Source organism: Pteropus medius, unplaced genomic scaffold (assembly GCF_902729225.1).
Source record: "Pteropus medius unplaced genomic scaffold, Ma_sr-lr_union100, whole genome shotgun sequence".
NCBI lineage: Eukaryota > Metazoa > Chordata > Mammalia > Chiroptera > Pteropodidae > Pteropus > Pteropus medius.
The window spans coordinates 4630203-4652208 of NW_024342466.1; the positions used below are offsets into that span (position 1 = coordinate 4630203).

Here is a 22006-nt window from a genome sequence, read left to right on the forward strand (position 1 = left end):
AGCAAAGGCAGGGACAACTGCCCACTCCGCCACCTCGAGCCAGGGTGGAACGTGCAGTGGGAATGTAGCTCTGTTCCTCTTTCTGGAAGGTTCCTGGAAGCCTGAAGGGGTCCAGGCACACCGAGGTCTTAGCGCAGAGGGGAGCGGGGGCTTGGTTTGGCGAAACAGCCTCTTGTGAGTTTTGAATTCGTGCTTTCTGTTCTCTAACGCAGGGAAGCTGACAGAACTCTAGTTTATTTAATGCCTTATTGAATTTTGTATGCGGCAGCACCTTTTTCCAACGAATTCTCGAAGCTGCCTCGACCCCCGTTTTACTGAAGCTGCACACGTGGACTGCGGCCCTGAGCCCAGGTTTGCGTGAGACGTGCGCCTTGAGTGACATCATTTTCTGTGTGTAGGTTGCAGGGCGGCGTGGACTTTACAGGCAGATCTTGCACACACAACTGCAGCCGTGGAGTGGGGGCGTCACATCCCTGCCAGCGACAGGGCCCCATGCTTCCTCTTCTTTTTGGGGACACTCAGCATAGGATTGGGGAGCCGAGATGTGACTGTCCCCCAGGACTTGATAAACTTGGACTGTCACAGGGTGACGTGTTTCTGTTTCTGCCTTTCTCTGCATCGTATTTCTGGAAATTTTTCTAAAACGTTGGAAACTTAGGAAATGTACGAAAAAGAGAGAAAACATACGGAAAAGGGGAAAACATCACTCGACGTTACTGCTCAGAAGTAGCTCACGCTCACGTTTAGGCGCTCTTCTTTCCAGTGTTTTGTTATCTTTCAAAAAACACACAGCATCGTGAGCTTTTTCTCTAGTCAGTGGAAACGTAACCGTCTGCTGTCCGGCCACGCCGTCCCCCACCTCACCTTCCTGTCCTCCGCCCAGCGCGGGAGAACCCACTTGCCCGTGTCCTTCACCACCTCAGGAGCGAGCCCAGCCACTCATCCAGCCCTTGGCTTCAAACCGGAGGCTGGTTGCTCCAGTGCCACGGCCAGGGAGGGCAGGGGACAAGCTGCTGTCCAGAACCTCCGTCCTCTGGGGCGTGTGGCACTAGTGGGGGCCCTGGAGGCGACTCGACGGTGCCTGGATGCTGGCTGCAGCCTCTTCGGGCGTCTCGGTCGTCCAGAGCGGCAGTGCTAGAACCGTAACGAGACGTGGGCCTGGGGTTTGTGCGAGGAGCTCGCGAGTCAACCCTGCATTCTTCACAGGCCCCTGTAGGATGGGGCTGCCTGGCCACGGTCAGGCCATCTCATTGCATAGCCCTCCCCTCTTGAGTCAGAAGTGATGCATGCGTGTCACAGAGGCAAGTGCAGGATGTCCAGCACCTGAACTTAGGAAGAATCCCATCAGACCACCAGCAAGGACCCCGGGCCTGGAAGCAATGCCTGGGTTCCCGCACGCAGTTTGGGGAATGGCAGGGTCCACGGAGGTGATCCCACACGGCCCGGACTGACTGTTTCTGGCCTCAGGAGCCCCAGAAGCTCCAGGCTTCAGCAAAGACAGGTTGGCTGCCTTTCTAGCCCACCGCTCAGTCACCCAGGGCAGCAGGCTGGGGAGGGGAGCTTTGGGTGCAGCGGAGCAGAGCCTGGCCAAGCAGAGACTCCTGGTTTCTAGGCAGAGACCACTGACGTCAGCAAACCCATCAGAACCCCTCCCCAGGGAACGAGGCAGCTTACGACGTGCCTGCCGGGTTTTACGGGACGCGTGCCACGTGAGGGGAGGCCTTGCTCTTTGGGTGTCCCTGTCCTCTGAGGGCCAGCCAGGACGGCCAGGGCAGGCCCTGCCAGCATTTAACATGGGCAGATTCATACGTCTGTAAGCACGATAGAGGATGGAGAGTCACTGAACTTAGGGAGGAACTGCAGATTGACAGAAGTAGCCTGGCAGTGAGCACAGGGGACGAGAGGAGCACAGACTGAATACGAGAGTAGTCAGAAGGGTGCAGGGGCGAAGCACCTGACGGCAGGAGCAGAAGAGAGCAAAGCAGATGGCCAGGCAAAACTATGGCACATAAACAGAAAACACAGGACAGACCCAGGAGAAAAGTAACATTACAGAGGACCAAAGTAACACAACAAGAGTTTAATAGATGCACGTCAAGCCCCGCATTTTTGTGGCAGAATGTACTTCTTTTAAAGTGCCCAGGGAACATTTACATAAAAACCAACGCAGAATAAGTAGAAGAAAGGACAAAACTCTACTACCTCAAAACTTCAAACCTCTGTCTTAGCTTTTGGGTCAGAGGAGGTCAGGCTAACAGATGACACACTGGAGTCTGATGTGTGGTGAGGTGAGAAAAACCCGTGCCCTGGGTGCTGGTGCCAGGCGGTGGGAAGTGCGAACGAAGGAAGGGGACATGCAGCTCAGGCCGATGGGGAGAGGGCGGCAGGAGCAGCGGGAAGAGGCGCGGAGGTCACGGGGACAGACCGGGCCCTCCTGCACCTGTGCAGCAATGCCAGCCACGTGGCCCTTTGAACCCGCAGCACGCAGGTCGCCAGACAGCCATGCACGGGGAGAAGCAAAAGCCCAGAAACCCTTGTCTAGGAATTAGAAGGTAAAATTCTGACACCAGTTATGTGTGGGCTTTTCCCTATAGCACCAAGTAGTACCGTGACAGCAGCTGGGCGTCCTCCCATTCAAATCATCTCTGACACCATCTACCTGGACAAGGCGTCAGTCCCACAAGGCTGTGCCACACTCCCCGCCACTTGGACGCCAATAGCAAGTCCAGGTGTCACCTGCGTGTGCTTCTGACTGACCAGCTACGGATGGGCGGTTCCAGCAGCCCCCTCCTCGCATGCAGTTTATTTGCTAGAGCAGCTCACAGAACTGAGAAATGCATGCAACTCCCCAGGTCATGGGTTTGCCACGCAAGGATGGAAGTCTGGAACAGCCAGGTGGAAGGGACACACGGGGCGGGGGCTTCCAGGCCCCCTCCAGGCACAGCTGCCCTGAGTCTGCAGAGGCCCAGCCCAGAAGCCCTGTGAACTCCGTCCTCTGGGTGTCTGGACGCTGCGTTATGGAGGCACAAGCGATGGAAGCATTGGCCATGGGTCATGGGACTCCCATCTCCGGGTCCTTCCCCTCACCCCCAGACGTCTGGGGTAGGGAAGCAGGACTGGAAGTTCCAACCCTGTGACCATGGTTGGTTCCCCTGGCAACCGGCCCCCGTCCTTAGGGGCTTCCCATAAGTCCCCTGAGGTAACAGCTGTATGCTGTAGGCACCTGGGAAACTCCAAAGGGCTCAGCTCCCCGAGCACCGAGTGTGTGGTTCTTACAAATCTCAGCGTCCCAAAGATGAAGCAGCCCAGGCACAGCTGGAAAACCTCCACCCCCAGTTCGTTCTTCCAGCGGCCTGAGGAACCCCAGTCTGGTAAACCACAGCACGACTCGCCATCGTAGGTAGTTTGCGTCCAGACCACAACAGGCAGTCACAGGCCTCGGCAAGGACGAGTGCGTTCCTTCAGAAAACCGGGCCTCGCCATCGCCCTCTGGAGGGTCGCTGTCGTCTGCCCAGCCTCCTGTGGTCAGGGAGCCATGCCTTTCTAGTTTCCCTTTGCTGTCTTCTTGGCGTCTCTGAGCCTTCACGGTTTCGAAGTGTGCAGGCCAGCCCCACACTTAGTCTCATGATGGCCTCTGGGTTGCATGTTTGGACTGGGAGCACTGCCTGGCAGCTGTGTCCTCGGCGTCGCCGCAGGGGGCTGCTCCTTGTCAGCCCGCTTCCTGGGTCCTCGGGTTAGTGCACTGTCTCTGCTTCCCTGGTGACTGAGTGGCTGGAGGGAACCCTTAGTACTCTGGAAATTTTGCCTTAGGACGTAGGTGTCTGAACTGGTGGCTTCTTCCAGACTTGCTGGTTGGCCCTCTCTGCCCTCAGCCGGGTCCTTATTTACGTTTGACATTTTGGGGCCAGTACGTTGACAGGCCCTATTAACTCAATGTGTGTGTCAACCATTGCGGTCACTGGCTGGCGGGCGCCCCTTCAGGAGCCTATGGTGTCGTTGTCCCTGTCATTCCCCTGCGTCCTTTCCCTGCTTGGCCCGCAGTCAGCTGTCTCCCCACGGCCCGCTCCTGCAGTGGAGAGGGAGGGGCTTGGAGACCGTGTGCTGGGCGCCGGCTGGGCTTGGCCTGAGTGTGTGTCTGTCCTGGCCGCAGTGCCCAAGGTCACGAGTTTGCTCAAGGGTTACCCCGTGTGTTTAGACAGAAGACATGTCGCCTAAACGTTTGTGATCCCTATGATCCCTGCTCGGCGAAGATGGCTTCACGGAGAGCCCTGTGAAGCCATCTTTGCCGAGCAGGGATCCCAGGAATTTGGGGACCAGTCAGTGCTGCACCTGGCCAGGCCGGTGGCCACGTGTTCCAGGCCTGGTTTCTGAGGTGCACAGAAGTGTTCTTCGGCACGTTTTCTGCATCTACTTTACTTCACAATAAAAATTCTCATCTGAGCGCGCACAGAAAATGTTCACTGTTCTCTCTGGGTGCAGAACCCATCTTGTGCTTTCCTCTCCAAGTCTGAATTATATTCTAAGTGCTTGGCTGTTTCATGCCCTTCACAGAACAGTTTGGGGCTTGTTTGCTTTGGGTGAATTTCTGGGTACTTCTGTTTCACCCCAAAAAGCCCGTCTCTCCTTTCAGGAAGGTCGTGCAGGAGCAGCCTTCCATGTGCGGGGGCCGCCGCGTTTCCTGCAGGTGCCGACCGGCACTGTAATGGCGTCCCTGCTGGAGCCGAGGTCACCCACAGGCCGCCACTGCCGCCATGGAGACCCCTGGTGCTTCTCATCCCCCTGCGCCTGGGGCTCACGGACATCAACGAGGCCTACGTGGGGACGCTGAAGGTGAGTCTGCGCCGAGCCCGCGTGGCTCTCCCTGAGCGGTTGGGGGGGGCAAAGTCCTGCTCTGTGCTAAAGACTTTCCGCTCCCCCAGCCCTCTGACCGCCCCATGCACCCCCGGCCTCCACCTGGGCATCCTGGCAGCCCTCCCGCTGGCCCCATGCCCCAAGAGCTTGCTCGTCCCCAGCCCTGCTCCCACTGGCCACCTGCCTCCATTTCTCCCGCCCTGGGAGTGCACAGCTGCCCCGCGTCCACCTGCTCAGGCCCGCTCTCTGCGCGGGGTTCTCCCAGGCCCGGCTGCCACGGGGCTCCTGTCCCCTACCCTCCCTGACGAGGCTCCTGGAGGCAACGTCCCCTGCCCTCCCAGCGTTGAGGGTGGGTCCACATCCGCCCTGTGGGCCCAGCTGGCCAGCACGCTGGTCGGCCTGTGCTCAGCGGCCGCCTCGCTCCCCCTCCGCCAGCACTGCTTCATGATGCCGCAGTCCCTGGGCGTGATCGGAGGCAAGCCCAATAGTGCCCACTACTTCATCGGTTACGTCGGTGAGTGCCGGGTCCTCGTGGTGGCACCCCTGGGGCTGGAAGCCAGGGAAGATGGAGCGGTCAGCCGGGCAGGCCTAAGGGGCCGCTGCCTCACCCCCACCTCCCCCACAGCGCAGGACAGGCAGCTTGACCACCTGTCCCACCTGGAAGTCCCTTCCCCCAGCCTGGCTTGTCCAGGCAAGGGGGTTGGGTGGGGCGGGAGGCCCCGTGTCGGCCCCGTGTCTGCTGACTCCCTGTCGTGCTCAGGTGAGGAGCTCATCTACCTGGACCCGCACACAACGCAACCGGCGGTGGAGGTGGCCGACCGCCGCTCCATCCCGGATGAGAGCTTCCACTGTCAGCACCCCCCGAGCAGAATGCGCATCGGGGAGCTTGACCCCTCCATTGCCGTGGTGCGTCCTGCCCCCCCCCCCCCCCGCCCCCCGCCGTCTCCTCTGGCCGGGAGCTCCTGGGCACCTGGGTCCTAGAGGCCTGCACTGCTGAACCTGTGGGAAACGTGGGGCGGGGCTGAGCTTGGACACGCCCACCCTACCCCACCCTGCCAGTTCCAGCTGCCCTGAGGTGCACAGCTCCAGACCTGGCAGGCGGGGCAGGGGCCCGAGGTCCAGCCGTGGACAGCGCTGGCGGAGAGGGGCAGAGGCCAGGGAACTGAGGACGGTTGGCTGTGGATGACAACAGCGTCCAGCATGGGCGCCGTGGTCTTCCCCGCCCCCCCTTCAGGTCATGACCTCCACCCTGCCCCAGTGCAGCCCAGTGCCCGCCTGGTCCACCCCCTGCTCACCACGCTCTCATTCCAGGGGTTTTTCTGCCAGACCGAGGATGATTTTGACGACTGGTGCCAGCAAGTCAAGAAGGTGGGTGGCGGCTCCCCGTCCACGTGGACGGGCTGGGCTCTGGGCCAGTCGGGCAGCTCCGGTTTGGCGTCAGCCTCCTCACTCACGCCACCAGTGCCCTGCCCACGTCTGTGTGGTGTCCTGTGGCGCTGGCTTGGTCGTTGCTTCTGGCATTGCCCCCGTTGCAATGGAGGACGTGGGAACTGACCCCGCTCAGGGATTGAACTGGGGCTTCTCCGGCCTCGTGTGGCGAGGGCTGGCCCCAGGGTGTTCTCCGCTCGAAGCGCCATCTCCGGGGTGGGGTGTCTGGGCTGCACCCCCGTGGGCTGTGCCCGCCCCCTCATGGCTGTGTCTTGCTGACAGCTGTCGCTTCTCGGAGGCGCCCTGCCCATGTTTGAGCTGGTGGAGCAACAGCCGTCCCACCTGGCCTGTCCCGATGTCCTGAACCTGTCCTTAGGTGAGCCGAGGCCACAGGGCCACATCTCAGGTGGGGACAGTGGCACTGCCTGTTGTGCTGCTGCTGCTTGAGGCGTGGTCTGTGTGATGCTGTCTGCCTGTCTCTTGCCTCTCAGGCCCAGCTCCACTTGCTTTTGACCTTTAAGATTTGCATGAACCCCAGATGCGACCACTTGATTTGTGTGTGCTGCATGGGAGGGATTCTGCTGAGTGTTCCTTCCTCACCCTGGGTGCAGCAGCTTGACCCCCCATTCTTCACCCCTTGTGCAGTCGCCTGGCTCCACACACAGGGTCTGGGTGCGCTCCCCACAGGTCCCAGGGTTCTGTGGGGACCAGAACACGTGAGGCGCTCTGTGAGAACGCAGTGCTGTCCACGCGGGCGCCAGCTGTGCTCTGTGGACTGAGCTACAGGCGGCCTCGTTCCCACTGCCGAGTGCTCTGGCCTGGGGCCTGCGTGCCAGCCCACACCTCCTTCAAGGGGCGTCGAGCAGGTGGCACAGAAAAACGGGCACTTGGCGAAGGCCATGAGGACGTCCAGCCCATGCCTCCGTCTGTGTTTCCATGAAGACCGCCGAGGACAAGGACAGAGCTGCTGTCCCCCCTCTGTGAACACTTAGGAGGACAGTGACAGCACTGTCCCTTCTCTCTGGGAAGAGTCTTCTGCCTGAGGGAAGCTACATAGCGTCGAGATGCTGGCACTGAAACTCAGGACAGATGCCCTGTCAGTCCCCAGAGGGCACAGGGGTTGGCGCCCCCTCTCGGGGTGGCGGCCTCTATCTTCAGCTCTGTCACTTTCCTCTGGGCTGTGGTGAGAGGTGTGTCTGCTGCTCCTCTTTGTACAAGAGCCTCTGGGCTTCTCTCCACTCCCTCCGCTGCTGCCCGGCTCTGGCCTGCTCAGCCCCCCCTGAGGCCACACAGCTCAGACAGCACGGCTGTACCCTCCTGCCTCCCGCCACCCCGAGGCCACCCCTGAGCAAGCACCGTTGGGCAGGATGCCCGGGGCAGTGGGCCTGGCACAGGGTGGGTGCTTCTCACCAGGATCTGCTTGCGCGGGGCTCTGACGAAGCTTTGTCTTTTTTTTTTTGTAGATTCTTCTGATGTAGAGCGACTGGAAAGGTTCTTTGACTCAGAAGATGAAGACTTTGAAATCTTGTCCCTTTGAAAGTCCTGCCTTTGGGGACATCTGCACTGGTGCCACTGGGGGCATCTCAGAGCCAGCCCAGCTCCGGGCACTGGCACTGCACATTCACCCATCAGCCACCTGCCCTGGACGGGACCGTGCTGTCGGGGGCCCGACTGCAGGTGTGGGCGGCTCGCTTGGACGCTCGCTCGCCAGCTACGGGGAGGCGAGAAGCCACCACAGGAAGCAGCGCAGCTGCAGCCGGGAGCTCGGAGCTGCCCTGCGCCCCACCAGCCTGCGTCAGCGTCGCCTGCGTCCTCTGGGCTCTTGGTTCTGGTTTTGCTTTGGAATTAAAGTCCCATTTGAAGCCACACAGACACGAATCTCTGTTGGGCATGTCCCGAGTCCCCGTGGAGAACTGTGGTGGCGCCACGTGCGCCCTGGATGGCGCCTCCCTGCCTTCTGCACAGCCCTTGGGGTCCTGCTATAGGGGACAGCTAGCAGGTGGTGGGCATGGTGCAAGTCAAAGTCGCCACCTGCATGTGATCTGCGGGACAGACGGGCTCTCCTGGAGCCACAGGTGAATCCCTAGGGGCTTGCCTTCCTCAGGCCGCGATGCCCCAGTGCCACCACCGTCCCCCCTCCCCTGGGGCATGGGGGCGCTGCCCTAGCCTGTGATCCTCGGGCCCATAGAGGGGAGTGGGGGCCGGCCATGCCCACTGGAGCCTCCTCCGACTGTCCTCGGAACTGCCCTGCATCCCCCGAGGCTTCAGGTGGTTTGTGGCCAGAGGGTACAATGCTCAGCTTACGGAGCAGGACGGGCGCCCCTTCACTTCGCGTCGCTAGGGGACGTTTCCAGATGATCCTCAGCACGGACAGCCGTCGGTACCTGCCACCTGGAACCCTGGTGTCAGGGCCCAGGGCGCACATAGGCCTGCGTCTGCCCTCTGCCCCAGCAGGACTGTGAACGAGCTCGGGGGCTGGAGCGTGGCTGCTGTCCCCGAATGTCCTGCCAGCCCACGAGGCAGCAGAGGACAGCCCAGGCCCCGACTGTCACCGACACGAGTGGTCTCTCTGCTTTTCTGACTCCCCCGCCCACCTCCATCCGCAGGTAGAGTGTGTGGGGAGGGTTGGGGCGTTCCGTTCCTTCAGCATCTCGTGACGTGCCCCCTGCGGGCTGGGGCAGGAGGGTCTTGCTGCAGCTCCCGCTGTTGGTAGGGACAGTAGAGGCGGGTGGCAGTGTGACCGAAGGGGGGCTTCTCTTAGGGTTTTGAAAAAGGCTTACTGAAGCGGGTGTTGTTCATCCTTAGTGGTATAGTTTGCAGTTCTTCATGGCAAATAACAGTTTCAGTAGAAAACGAAGTTTGTCTCTGTCTTCATTTTCCCTCGAGTTATACTTGGAAGATTCTCAGGATTTGTGGACTTGTGGCAAGCCCATCTCCCCCACACTTGGCAGGCATAGCTTGCCTCTGACGTGGCTCTGTGAGCTGTGACACTGGCCTCCTGGGGTCCTAAAAGCAAAAAACACAAGGAATTGCCAAGTCTTAGGAAAACACAGTGAGCCGTTCCTCAGCGGGAGGGCTGGAGGGAACACCGGCTGTCAGGTTAGCTATAGTCACTGTGAAGAGCAGTGACCTCCATGCCGACCGACACTGCTTGGTGCCTTGGCCAGTCTGCCCTCCATACCCGAGCAGCCCTGGTGGGACGTGTGGGGGAGTGACCTCCAGCCTGCTCAGCAGGGGTCAAAGACAGACAGGAACGTGGGAAGCCCTGTTGGTCCCCAGCGAGGTGGTTCAGGAGCCCGTCGTGGCCCCTGGAAAATGCCCCCAGTAGCCCCTGGTGTTGTAACAAATCACACCCAGTGGCTTCAAAGACTTACTCTCAGGATCTCGAGGGCAAAGGTCAAACCAAAAGGTCAGCAGGGCTGGCCCCTCCTGCAGGCTCCAGGAGAATGTTCACTCACCTTCTACAACTTCTGGAAGCTGCCCACATTCCTTGGCTCACAGCCCCTTCCTCCCTCTCCAGAGCCAGCCCTCCATGTGCATCACTCCGTTGTCCTCCGTGGCCCTGTCCCCTCCGGCTCAGCCCCTCCCGCCCTAGGTAGAGACCCTGGTGACAGCATCTGGGGCTGTCCTGGACAACCTAGGGTGTTCCTACCTCACAGTCCCCTCTACCATGCAGGTGCCCTGGTCATGGGTTCTGAGGATGGGGGCCGCTACCATGCCACAACGCCTGGCAGGCTCCTCGGAGGGGAGACCAAAGCCAGTGGAGGCCACTGCCAGCCGCTGCAGCCCTGACCGGCTGCTTCACACCTGCCGCATCACTTAAGTTCAGGTGGCCATGATCATTTTGAGGTCTCTGCCCCAGTCCTACTGCCTACCACCCGTGGGACTCCGCTCAACTCCTGCCACCTCCGACCCCACAGCCAACCTGAGTGGTCTGTACTGCAACCTCCCCCACGCCCCCACGTCCTGACCTGAGCCAGAGAAAGTTCTGGTCACTTCCAGCCTGTCCCAGCTCCAGCTGAGGGGTCCACTTTCAGCCCTGGCCTGGCCTGTGCAGGCGCGGGGGACAGAGCCCGGGCCCACCACCAACACCCACCCAACTCACTAAGTGCCAGCCTGGCCGCCCCCCCAGGGTGACGTTGAGCTACCAGAGGCAGACAAGCCACTGGTTTCGTCTCAGGAAGTCAATCCCCACCTATGCACAGCACACGGCCCTGGCCACGTGAAGCCATGAAGGGCAGGTGAGCAACCTGTGGCCGTGAACACAGCTGTGTGCCATTCCTGATTGCTGTCACTCAGTTGTGGGTCCTCAAATTCTGTCTGGGTGGACGTAACCAAACTCTCCACTGCAGATGCCCGAGGCCGACCCTCAAGGGCCCCTCACACCCCTTGAGCAGAAAGCCGCACCCGAGGACTGCCCCGCGTGACCTCACTCCGACTGAGCTCTGGTGCAGACACGGGCCACCCTCCCATTGTTTCTTTTGTCCTCTCGAGGTGTTGGGCAGGGACCAGGACCAAAGGCTGGGCAGCCTGGCACAACCTGGCCCCACGCCCACCTGCTGAGTGACTGTGGACACAACAGGCAGCCTTGTTTGTGGAACCCGGACAAGAGTGGACCATGCGTGTTTGGGGGAGCTAGGACCCTGGGCGCTGCTGCTGTGAGGACCCTCCCAGCCACACGCAGGCTCTGCCCGAGCCCGTGCCCACTTACAACTTGATGTCAAAGCGAGCGTCACATTGCTTTGTCACACCTCAATCCAGTCTCCTGGCCTCTGAAGGAAGGGCGCTGAGACCCACTGCTGCTGTCCCTACTCATGGGCCCCCCAGGGCGGGCAGACAGGAACCCTGCCTGCCTCCCTCTGCAGCCAGCGCTCCACACTGCTCCCTGCCGGCACATTCTCCTGGGAGGTGTCGACACTGCCACCTGAAAGCAATTCAAAGTCAGAGAGCATGGAGTTACACACCTGGCATTTAAGGTCACCGCAGAGAGAACAGCAAAGCTGGCCCGGCTGTGCTCGGGCAGACAGGACACTACAGCACTGGAGTACGGCCCAGCCCAGGCCCGGGAGGCCGGCACGCGAGGCGCTCAGAGCCTGGTCGAGACTCCCAGGCGAGGGTGGGACAGCGCCAGGCCTCCTGCTGAAGGGATCAAATCAAACTTCTCCACGACACAGTTCCAAACTACACTTTATTACTGCCTGTGAGAAATGCAGGGGGCTTAAACCGATTACCATTTCAGTGACTTCCACGCAACCGCGGGGACTGGCTGCCCGGACACGCTGATGAGCAGTCATTACCGGCACCTTCAAGGTGACAGGGCAGAGGGGGGCTGGCCGACACGCCAGGTGTGGGCCATGGGTGCCTGCGGCTCATGAGAGGCTGGCGGTGCATAGCCCGGACTCCATGCAGTGGGGCCACGCAGTCCGCAGGCGCCCCGCCTCGCAGGAGCACAGGGCGGGGACAGAGCCCCTGCCCAGCTACTTCCACAGCTCCCCCAGTGGCTGCTGGGTGGCGGCCCAGATGATGTCCTCGGAGAGCACGCGGATCTCCTCGTGGACGTCCTCGATGCTTCTGGAGGCGTCGACCACCTGTCCCCCCACAGGGGTCAGGAGACAGAGAATGGTTAATGCTTCTCACTGCTCTTGGTGTGTGGGAGGACATGGTGCAGGTCCCCTGGGGCCCGTCACCCCGCTCCTTCTCTGACCTTCAGCCTCAGCTGGGGAGGGTGGGCTCTGCTTGTGTCCTTGGGTCTCAGCTGCCGGCCCCTGCAGCAGCCCAGTTCTGCCCCTTTGCCTTCTGTTCCGACTCTCACCCATGACCCCGCTGGGCCTGTGTCCACCTAGGCGCCTGGCACCTGCCTGGCCACGCCCAGATGCTGCTGGAACTCGAAGCTCCGCCCTCTCCTCCCTGGTGGATGGGACTGTCCCCATAGCGCTGATGCAGCTTCCCACTGAAAGGCTGCACCCTCACACGAGAAGCATGAAGACCTCCGGTCACAACCAGGCCAGCCCATGAGAAAGGGGTCTCCACCAGGAGGAGGAAGACAGGCAGCGGTGTCCCCTAACACCGTCGGTCAGGGTCTCGGCCAAGTATCCAGCCCCCGTGGGGCCGAGGACAGCCAGCTCTGGAGAAGCTGCCGGCGAGCAGCCCACTCAGGAGAATCTGACCATCTCGTGGGGCCAGACTGTGTGGACGACAGTGACTCCCTGCAGACGCCACAGAGCCCACGAGTGCCCCCTTCCGGAAGGTCAGCTCGCTGGCCACTATCCCAGCCACAAAGCTCTCGCACAGAACTGTCCCTCACACTCACACCATGCACACAGCTCTCGGGGGTGGCTTGCCGTGTGTGCCCACCTCCGGTCTCCCATAGACTGGGAGCAGTAACCCACATGGCACCGAGCACCCCAGGTCCCCACGTGTCGACTTCTAATCTTTCCGCAAGAGGGTCCCTGGAGGTGGGCTGGGCAAGAACTGGGCGACTCGGAAGACTTAATGTGCTGGGAGCAGAAGCGCCAGAGTTGGGACCTGCCAAAGGGCTTGGGGGCTCCCGTGAGCCAGACCTCGGGCAATGTGGGCATCAGACAGACAGGGAAATGGCAAAAATAACATGAGTCTACACAGATACAAACATGTAAACACACTCAGAGTCTGAGGAGCGCGAGATGTTTACGTGTGTCAGACTCTCCCCACCAAGCACTTACTAATTACAGAGGGAAAACGAGTCACCTCACTGCGGAGAAGCCGGCAGGTGCCACCTAACCAAGCGGTCAAAGTGAACGTCACCACACTGAAACTACGCCATGTGACAGGACGCGGTGGGAACCCAGCATCCCTCTGTGCCAAAGATGCCGTCACGAGGAAAGAGCAAAGTGAAAGAGACACACCTCCAAAATAACTGCTGTCACCGTCAAAAATGCCAGGTCGTGACAGTCACAGGCTGGAGACCAGAGCCATGACTGTGGCCTGGGCCGCTGGTCATGAAGGTACCAGTGGGACCCGCGGGGACGGGATGGGCCCGGGGCCCTGACAGCAGGAGGGTCCGTGTCGATGTCTCCATTCTGACAGTAAGAACTGCTCAAGTCCCCATGCTGAGGGGGTGTTAGGTACTCGTTTATTTTCAAATGGTCCTTGGAAGAGATTCTGTACTGTACTTGCAACTTTTCTCCAAGTTTCTTATTGCTTAAAAAGTTTGGAAAAGAGTGCTAAAAACATAAACTGCCGGATAAATGAAGCTGAGGATTTGACGCCAAGAAACACGCAACATTAAAGGTGCCCGAGAGGAAACGCGCAAGCCGGGGTGGTGGGGGGTGACGGCTCTGCCTCTTTCCCGATTCACTGTCCCCATCCTACAGTCTGGGCTCATCCCTCACAGACAGTGAAATGTTAAGAACGAGGTTCAAACTGTGTAGAACTGACTGACAAGAGAGACGCGGGACAGACGTCCGGGTCTCACGTGATCCGCATCAGCAGAGACGGAGGTCGCCTGACGCGCTGTGCTGAGCTCCTGCAAGGGAAAGACGGGCTCTTCCTCCCAGGCTCGGACAAGATGTGCTCGGCACGGACCTGAGCACAGAAGGAGACGGGAGGCTGGGTGCAAGCTGCACCGGGAGGGAGCCCGAGGGAGCCCGCGGGCGGCGAGCACGCGCAGCTCCTGCAGAGGTGGGGAGGAGAGAGGCGCAAAGCAGACGAGATGGCCGGGACCAGGAGCCTAGGCCAGCACCTCGACCTTCCGCAGGGCAGCAAGGACGCGGTGTGGTGCTGGCAGTGAGCATCGTCAGAAGAAGAGGGGTGTGTGCCCAGGGCGGGCGCCTCTGGCCGTGCTGGGACACACAGGTGGGCCGAGGGGATTCGGCTGCACCTGAGAAGGTGCTGGCAGGAATCAGGCACAGGCAGAGGGACGGAGAAGGGGCCAGTTTTGGCATCTGCTGGGAGGACACTGACTCCTGGACTGGGGTTGGGCACTGCGTAACTTGCGCTGAGGCAGGAGGGAGCTGATGAGCACAGGGAGGTGACCGAGTGCTCAAGGGGACATGTCAGGGCTGGAACGCCCCGCCAGGCCTGGGGGCCGGTGTGGAGACCGGCTCGGGCCCCACGAGCACACGGGATCAGCCTGCACCTAGAACCGTCGGGGTGGAGGGGAGAGCACGGGACCCTAAAAAACTGGAAGGGGAGCAGACAGGGCTGACCCCGGAAGGCACAAGGTCCGACTCTCGGTGAGAGTAGCTAGCCACAGACGGCAAGCTGAGGCGCTGCTCCGACAAACACGGCAGGGGAGAGTGACGAGTGGCCCAGGGCCACAGAGCTACAGCCAGTGGAGGACAGGGGACGGCAGACTGCCAGAGGCTCCCACTTCACCCGCTGCGAGAAGCCACCGAGGGCTGGGGCTGGCTGCAGCGGGAACCCAGGGGCGCCCTGGCGCTGCGGGGCCGCGGGACGGGCTCACCTTCCAGTTCAGGGCCGGGTCCCGCATGAGCTGGTGGAAGCGCTGCAGCACCCGCTCCTGGAACGCCCTGTTCTCGTAGCGCTCACGGCCGAACTCGCCCCGGGCCGCGGCCACGGCCAGCTGCAGCTGCAGGAACACGACCAGGTCGGGCTTCGGGAGGCCCACGTCTGGCTGCTTGCACCAGTCCAGGTGGAAATTCTGGCAGAGAGAAACCGATGGGTAGAGAGAAAGCCCAACGCGGGTCCACGTGTTGGTTTTACAATTCATAAAAAAAGGGAAAAAAACGTGCCGACACTTGAGATGCCCAGCGGCTGCTCCGTTCTCAGACCTCCCATGTCCCGCATCTCCTTCTGTTCAGACTTTGCAGACACGTCCGAAAGCACCCAGACCCGTGTGCCCCAAGCCGGTCGTGCTGAGGCAGCCCCCCACAGGCCACGTGGCGGGCACCCCCAAGGCCCACCGTGCCTCAGTTGTGTCCCCTCTCACACACCTGCCGGGGTGTCGTCCCCCTTCCAAAGAGGGAAGAAACCCGCTCACCCTAAGTGTCCCCGTTCCCGGAGGAAACAGGCTGCGCAGCTGACGGCACGGCGAGAACTGGGCAGCGCGCTCGGGCCGCTGGCCTGAGGACCGCACCGCGCGGAGCGGGAGCCCGCCGGCCACTCAGTAGCCGGTGGGAGGACGAAGGGGACCAACCAGCCCGTGGCGTGTTAGTTACTTGCCTTGTTCTCCTTTTAGACAGAACCTGAGTGGCTAGTGCTTCACAAGGGACTGTCCCTTAAAACGGGATTCCAGCCAGCGGGAGGAACTGGCAGAATTAAAAGGTCTTGTAACCAACCGCCCATGAATGAATCACCAGCAGGGGCTGTTCCCATGGAAAAGAGATGACCAAAGAGCCTGTGCTCCTGCCCCGACAGCCCATTGCTCGCTGACCTTGCAAAAAACGGAGTTCAAAACCGTTTTCACGCAAGGGATCAGAGAAGCGGGAACCTACCTACGAAAAGAGATTTAACACACATTTCAAGTACGCGCCTTGATTGGATTCTGATTCATCCTAACTAAAAGCACAAGAGAAATCAAACAGCTTCTGAGAGAGAACTGAGAACTTCGAACACTGACTAAACGAAGACATCATGGAATGACTACTAACTTTTCTGAGGTAAAATTCAGTCATTTTGGGGATGGTGGGTCACAGTGCTGGGTGGTTCATCGTTTTCTCTGCTGGTACATATTTGAAACTTTCTAAAAAAAAAAAACAGAAAAAGGGGCAGCGCAGTCACTGCCATGCCACCTGGGACAGGCAGGACAGGACAACGGGAGCAAAGCAGCCCAGACGCTCTCGCCTTCTGGGCTGAAAAAGCTCGGCTGACAGACCATCTGTGAAAATGTGTGATGTGAAATGCACCGTCCAAGGAAAAAATACAGTTAACCTGTGAAAACAATCTGCAGCTACATGACTGTATGTTCTTTCTAGCAATAAAGACCGAATTCTAGCAAACGGGTGCGAGGCCCAGGCTTCCGGCAGCGTGATGGGAGGGCACCTGTGCTCCAGCTGCTGCTCCGTGCCAACAAGGACAGCGCGCCACACCGCGCCGCCCCACCGGGGCCAAGCAGCTCTCACCTCCTTAGCGCTGGTGAAGGCGACACCAGAAAAAGCATATCTGTCCACGACGAGGGTGACGCCCTGGCCCAACTTCTCCTTAATTAACGGCCTAAAAAATAGAGAATGCTTCAGTTCAACGGTCAGGCTTAAATCGCCCGACATCGCAATCCAGCGACTCAGACATCAACATGATAAAGAGGTTATGGGGCACCGACTCGTAACCTTATGCTTGTCCAAAGCTCTGGACCTTCTCTCTGGGAGGTGTCACATGGGTAATCCCAGCAAAGCCCGACATGAGAAGGACAAGTCCACTGAGGAGCAGACATGACGATAAAGTTTTCCGGGAAGGCCTGCTCAGCTGTCTGGGCAGGAGGAGGGGCCGGGCCACCTGCTCAGGGAACTACGGAAAGGGTGGACACAGCAGGAGGCGACGCTGTGATGCTCACCCTCAAGCCTGAAATGCAAGGAGACAAGCAGGACAGGAGGTGACAGCGGGTTCGCCACGGGCCCTAAGAGCTCAGGAGGATGTGCAGAGGCCAAGGGCTTGATGTAAGCACTTTGGGGAACAGAAGGGTGCCTGACACCTGTGACCTGGAGCAGCTCACACAGCAGCGGCGGGGGGGAGAGCCCCCCAACAGCACGATTCGGCTCTAATCACAGCGTTACTCGTAATCGCAAACTATTACAAACGGCCCGATCCGCAAACAGAAAACACTGCAACCGTGAAGAATGCGACGCCGCAAGCAGACGTCACCCCATCTCCTGATGTGTCACTAAGAGGACGAGCGAGTCCACATAGTCAACGGCCTTTTGTATAAGAAAGGTGAATCGGTGACACACGAATCTGCTTATTTTGGAAAGAAAAAAAAGTAAAAAAACAAACAAAACAGGAGGGGACACTGTTACCCACGGGGAGGGCAGGAGCCAGAAACGAGAGCAGGCCAGTGACCTTTCTTGTGTGCTTGACTTTTAGTCCATTTGTTTTATGTATTCAAAAACCTAAATGACAAAGGATGGGGAAAAAACCCTGAAATTGTACAGTGTCCAATGACCCTAACTATACCCCACAGGGAAGGAAAAAACCTGCCCCAACATACCTTTGACCACAGTACCCTGCACCCTTGACCTCTATGCAGGCTCTCACAGGGAATGGACAGCAGTTCTGGACCAACTCTGTGGACTGCAGGACCGAGCAGGGGCTGGGCGCCAGGTGCCCTGTGGTGCTGGACCGAGTTTTAGTGTAAGTATGTACCGTGGCCCCCCTCATCTGCAGGGGAGACGCTCCAGGACCCCCAGGGGATGCCCAAAAACAGACAGTACCAAACCCTGTGTATCCTTTTTTCCTATACATACATAGATAATAAGGCTTAATTTATATATTACCTAAAATTCATTCTTACTGTAAACCTTGGCAACCTCAGCATATAATTCCTTTCCTTAAAGCGGGAGCTTTCACCTTTTTACTGAAAGCACGGTGCAGCGTCCCTGTGGCGCATGCGAACTGGCAGCGTCACTCTCCACTCTTACACTTTGGGGACGCTAATATAAGGGTGACCTGAACACAAGCACTGTGACCCCACAGGCCAGTCTGGTAACTGAGATGCCTGCTAAGTGACTGACGGACAGAGAGTGCCTACAGCTGGAGACGCTGGACGAAGGGCCAGTCCCGGTCCCGGGCAGGGCAGGGCAGGGCAGGAAGGTGCGAGATCCCATCGCACTCCTCAGAACAGCATGCCATTTAAACCTTCGGAATTGTTCACTTCTGGAATTTTTCATTTAATATTTCCAGCCATGAAAAGTGAAACCAGATAAGGGGCTAAAGCAGATAAACAGGTACAGATGCAGAAAGGTCACCAGGGTGAGCACGCCAGCACCCAGAGGTCGGGCTTCTAAGCGCCTCTCCACTAGAAGGAACGACAGCTGGTTTGTGCGCCAACGTGGGAGAAAACACAAGAGAAGCCTGTACATCCTGCCATACCAAAGTAACTTCTCGAAAAAGGAGGCCTGGGAAGATGTCAGATGGGCACAGGAGCCAGGTTGAAGGGATTCCCACTGGCCAAATTTGGAATAGTCTAAACATCAAAACAAATGACAGTACTGGCTTGTGACTACTGAGGAAACAGAATTTGTGGGTCTACACTGATGATGGATGATGAATGGGGGAGGCAGAAAGCCAACTAATAAAGGTAGAAAGAATGACAGACTTAGAACATCGCCGCTTGAAATCACAAGGATTGTCTCAACAGGATTATTAACGAACGCTAAAGCAGGTCGACGTTTGCTAACGAAAGAGATTTTATAGTTTTGTAGTATTTCCCCTTTTAACCGTTGACTACAGAAAAGACAGTCACCTACTGGCACCCCTCACAGGTGACCCAGGGAGACTGATGGCCAAGCAGCCTCGCACTCTCCTGGCACAATACCGAGGCCCCAGCGCCACGTCACCTCCGTGTTGTTCCTGCCAAAAGCACACACTCAGTCTACTCCTGAGGAGACATCAGACACACAGCACCTTATAAAGTAAACGGCCCGCGCTTTTTAGAGAGTGAGCAGAATGTGAAATGACAGATGAAGCTTGGCAAACAGCACATGGCGCTTCTTGGTGCTTTTCTTACTTCTGTAGTTGACTGAAGTTATTTAAAAATAAAGTTTAGGTAGAGTAGAAAAACTGCTAAATTGCCATGGGAAGAGAATCATTTATTTCCAGGAATGAGTTCCTGCACGGAGGCGTTTAAGAGGCCCAGTGTGTCGGCTGGTTTTGGCAGGAGATACAGAAGAGGCGGTGAATGCAGCCCCCGTTCTGTGCAGGGGAACCCCACGGAAGTGAGAAGGCGAGGTACCTTCAAGGGCCACCAACTGATCCGGTTAAGATGAGGCAAAGCTAAGGGGGAAAAACTAAATGGCTGGAGGAAATGACCAGTTTCCTCATAAAGCACTTCCAGTACCAGGTGAACTCCGAAAGCCCGGGCTAACCGAGCACCCGTTCCCAGGCCAGCCTGGCCAGCTTCACGTGTCCCTCATTCCAGACCTAAGAGGGGTCCTTCTGTGCTGATGACGAAGCCGGTTGAGGGGCTGAGCAAGACCAACGTCAATCCGATGCTAACTCGGCATGTGGCCTTCACCCGAGGACTTTCAAGTCTCAGGAAGGCTAATCTGACAGCGGTGGCTGGAGCCGTGGGAGCGGGGGCAGACGGGACGGACCGGACACGCTGACCTGCTGACCTGGGACAAGACTGCTACTTTAGAAGTAGTCAGCATTATTTCTCATTCGAATTGGCCTCCACTACTTTCCTACAAAGCCACAAAAAGCAAAATCAGAACCATTATGTCCATAAATTCCAGATGTGCTAGATATAAAAAGTCTCATGTGGATCTACCACTCGGAGTGGGGAACACCTTTCTAAGCAAGACACCTGGCCAAGCCGAGGAGAGGCTGCAGCCTGGCCTGTAACGGGGAACACCGCAAGACCACCCAGAGGCCATCAATACCTGCTGTGGACAACGCACGACAGCAACGGAAAAGAATGAGGAACTGTCAGAGATCTGCAAGGCAGTTCGAAAGCAGGTGGGGTTCCATGTATTTATAACAAAACAACTCCAAGGTGTAAACGGAAGCAAAACCTGCTGAAGGCATACACCACAGGCGTTCGAGAAACGTTAAAGTGCTGAGTGAAGGGGGCATCTACTAGGACGATGTAAAATAAAAAAAAGGGCGGGAGAGGATGAAACGCCGACCTGAACTGTAAACTTCGGTTAATGATGTGTCAACATCAGTTCATTAACTGTAACACATTTAACACACTAATGAAAGACAGGAGGACAGGAAGGGGTTATGGGGGAACTCTCTGTACTTTTTGATCAGCTTTTCTGTATACCTGACACTACCTAAAAAAGATAGTCTATTAATTACAAGGTGGTGGGGGAGAGGCAGGAGGAAAAACAAGCATTAATTAGTGCTCTTTGGGAAGTGCGCAGCAATGTGACCTCTAGTCACAGGACTAGTGAATTAAAGAACCTTGTAAAGCGACAGCACCCAGAATCAAGGGCTGCATTCACCCCCTCTTTAACCTCAAGAGAAAGCAACACACTGGGGGAGGGGAGGAGGGCAAAGCGTTTACACTTGTTCCCAGCGGTTTGCAGAGAAAAGCAGGTGCACGGAGTGGTCCTCCACCTCCCTCTTCTTTTCCAGGTAAGAACTCAGAAGTTTGCCAATTTCAGTTGATCTTTCTAAAAATAAAGAGAAAAACAGAAGTGAGGTCAGGTTTTCTGTCTAAATTAGGATACATTTGGGCTGAATTTCTTCTGGTCCTGGACTCAAGCCTAGGTTTGTGTTATTGTACTACATCTACAGGTTCAGACCTTCTTCTGAAGCCACAGGCATTTCCCTAACAAAAGGCAGCAGTATGCAGACACACCTGGACAAAGATACTTGAGAAAAAAACCTTGGGTAGCATGTAGTTACCTCAGAGGAGGTATTTATGACTTGTAGACGGGTTGGCTTAAAAGACTGGAACATATATTCAGAAAGGCATTTCTCCCATTTCCCATCTCTTGATTATCTAAATATTGATATTTTACTAAGCACTTTCAAGATCCATGCTTTACTTTAAAAATTAAAAATATGTCACAAAGTCTAAGGCCATGCCACCCTGAACAAGCCTGATCCTGTCTGATCTCGGAAGCTAAGCAGGGTCGGGCCTGGTTAGTACTTGGATGGGAGACCGCCTGGGAATACCAGGTGCTGTAGGAGTAAAAAATTAAAAAATAAAATAAAAAAGTAAGGGATTGTAAGCTGACAAGGTCCTTGCAATGTGTAAATAAATAAATAAATAAATAAATAAAATGAAAAAGTAAAAAAATAACAATGTCACAAAACTCCTCAGAGGACAAACCTATCCAAAAAGCAAAAAAAAAAAAACAACAACAAAAAAACCCAAAAAAACTGAGACATGGATTACAAAACAGCATCAGGAAACTTTTGAGAGTGACAGATATACACACGGCCAGTCTTCATTGTGAAGACAGTTTCACGGTTGTACGATTATGTTGAAGCTCGTCAAACCACACACTTCAAATATGTGCACTTCGTTGCACATCAATTCTAGGTCAACAGAGTTGTGCAAAAGTAAAGGCGCAGATGCATCGAAACTGAGCGACAGGACACGGCTAGACGGTGTGCACGGACGGCAGCCGGAGCTCCGGGTAAACCGCCTGCCCGCGGGCAAACCGAGGCCTCGGTTTCCCCTCGTCCCCGGCGCGCCACGATGAGGCGACCCCCGACCCGCGCCCAACCGCAAGCTGCTGGCGCGGGGAAGGGCAGGGCAGGGCACGGGCACCGGGCTCCGCGACCGCTCGCCAGGGGTCCTCGCCGCCCGGCCGCCCCGCAACGCCCGCCAGGCCACCGGCGCGCCCACACACCCGGGAAGCGGAGCAGCTCGGCGCAGTGGCCTGCGGCGCGCAGTGCTTCCACCAGCTTGCGGCTCTGCGTACTCTTCCCCGCGCGGTCCACGCCCTCCAGCACGATGAGCGCCCCGCGCCGTCCCGCCATCCTGCGCCTCCTGCGAACTATCGTGCAACCGCCCCTTCCCGCCGCCGCCCGGGGCTCCCATTGGCCGGAGTCGGTGGCGCGCGCCGGGATGGCGGGCACTTTCCCAGCCTTGGTCGGATTGGCCAGGACCGGCCCG

General features: G+C 57.9%; 2 protein-coding genes and 1 pseudogene across 6 annotated transcripts in view; 2 read left to right on the plus strand and 1 right to left on the minus strand.

Moving 5' to 3' along the window:
- Positions 1–9133, plus strand: part of ATG4B (autophagy related 4B cysteine peptidase) — a 22255-nt gene extending 13122 nt beyond the window's left edge. For all 3 annotated transcript variants that reach the window (XM_039861361.1, XM_039861362.1, XM_039861363.1), the window contains 6 exons: positions 4631–4830; positions 5287–5365; positions 5612–5757; positions 6163–6219; positions 6562–6655; positions 7743–9133. In XM_039861361.1, coding sequence (XP_039717295.1) covers positions 4631–4830; positions 5287–5365; positions 5612–5757; positions 6163–6219; positions 6562–6655; positions 7743–7816 — 650 coding nt within the window. In that variant the 3' untranslated portion in view covers positions 7817–9133. The remainder of the gene's footprint in view (positions 1–4630; positions 4831–5286; positions 5366–5611; positions 5758–6162; positions 6220–6561; positions 6656–7742) is intronic.
- Positions 7722–21933, minus strand: DTYMK (deoxythymidylate kinase). 3 transcript variants are annotated; one of them, XM_039861398.1, is made up of 6 exons: positions 21741–21933; positions 20441–20549; positions 16341–16431; positions 14723–14920; positions 10991–11203; positions 7722–9285 (listed from the first exon to the last, which is right to left on the minus strand). In XM_039861398.1, exons 1-5 carry the CDS (start codon positions 21868–21870, stop codon positions 11012–11014), a joined length of 720 nt encoding a protein of 239 aa, XP_039717332.1. In that variant the 5' UTR covers positions 21871–21933; the 3' UTR covers positions 7722–9285; positions 10991–11011. The 3 variants fall into 3 exon arrangements, 2 of the variants coding, with proteins under 2 accessions (XP_039717332.1, XP_039717343.1); XR_005652492.1 differs by lacking the exon at positions 7722–9285 and adding an exon at positions 11511–11867 and having other exon boundaries at positions 11061–11203; positions 21741–21927; XM_039861409.1 differs by lacking the exons at positions 7722–9285; positions 10991–11203 and adding an exon at positions 11451–11867 and having other exon boundaries at positions 21741–21927.
- On the plus strand, positions 20954–21072 carry LOC120601759 (uncharacterized; annotated as a pseudogene).
- Positions 21934–22006: the final 73 nt, after the last annotated feature.

Coding starts and splice junctions, on each gene's coding strand:
- DTYMK (XM_039861398.1), bottom strand. CDS start 21,870: ATGGCGGGACGGCGCGGGGCGCTCATCGTGCTGGAGGGCGTGGACCGC. Junction 20,550..21,740: donor CGAGCTGCTCCGCTTCCCGG/GTGTGTGGGCGC, acceptor CTTTATTTTTAG/AAAGATCAACTGAAATTGGC. Junction 16,432..20,440: donor GCAAACCGCTGGGAACAAGT/GTAAACGCTTTG, acceptor TCTATTTTTTAG/GCCGTTAATTAAGGAGAAGT.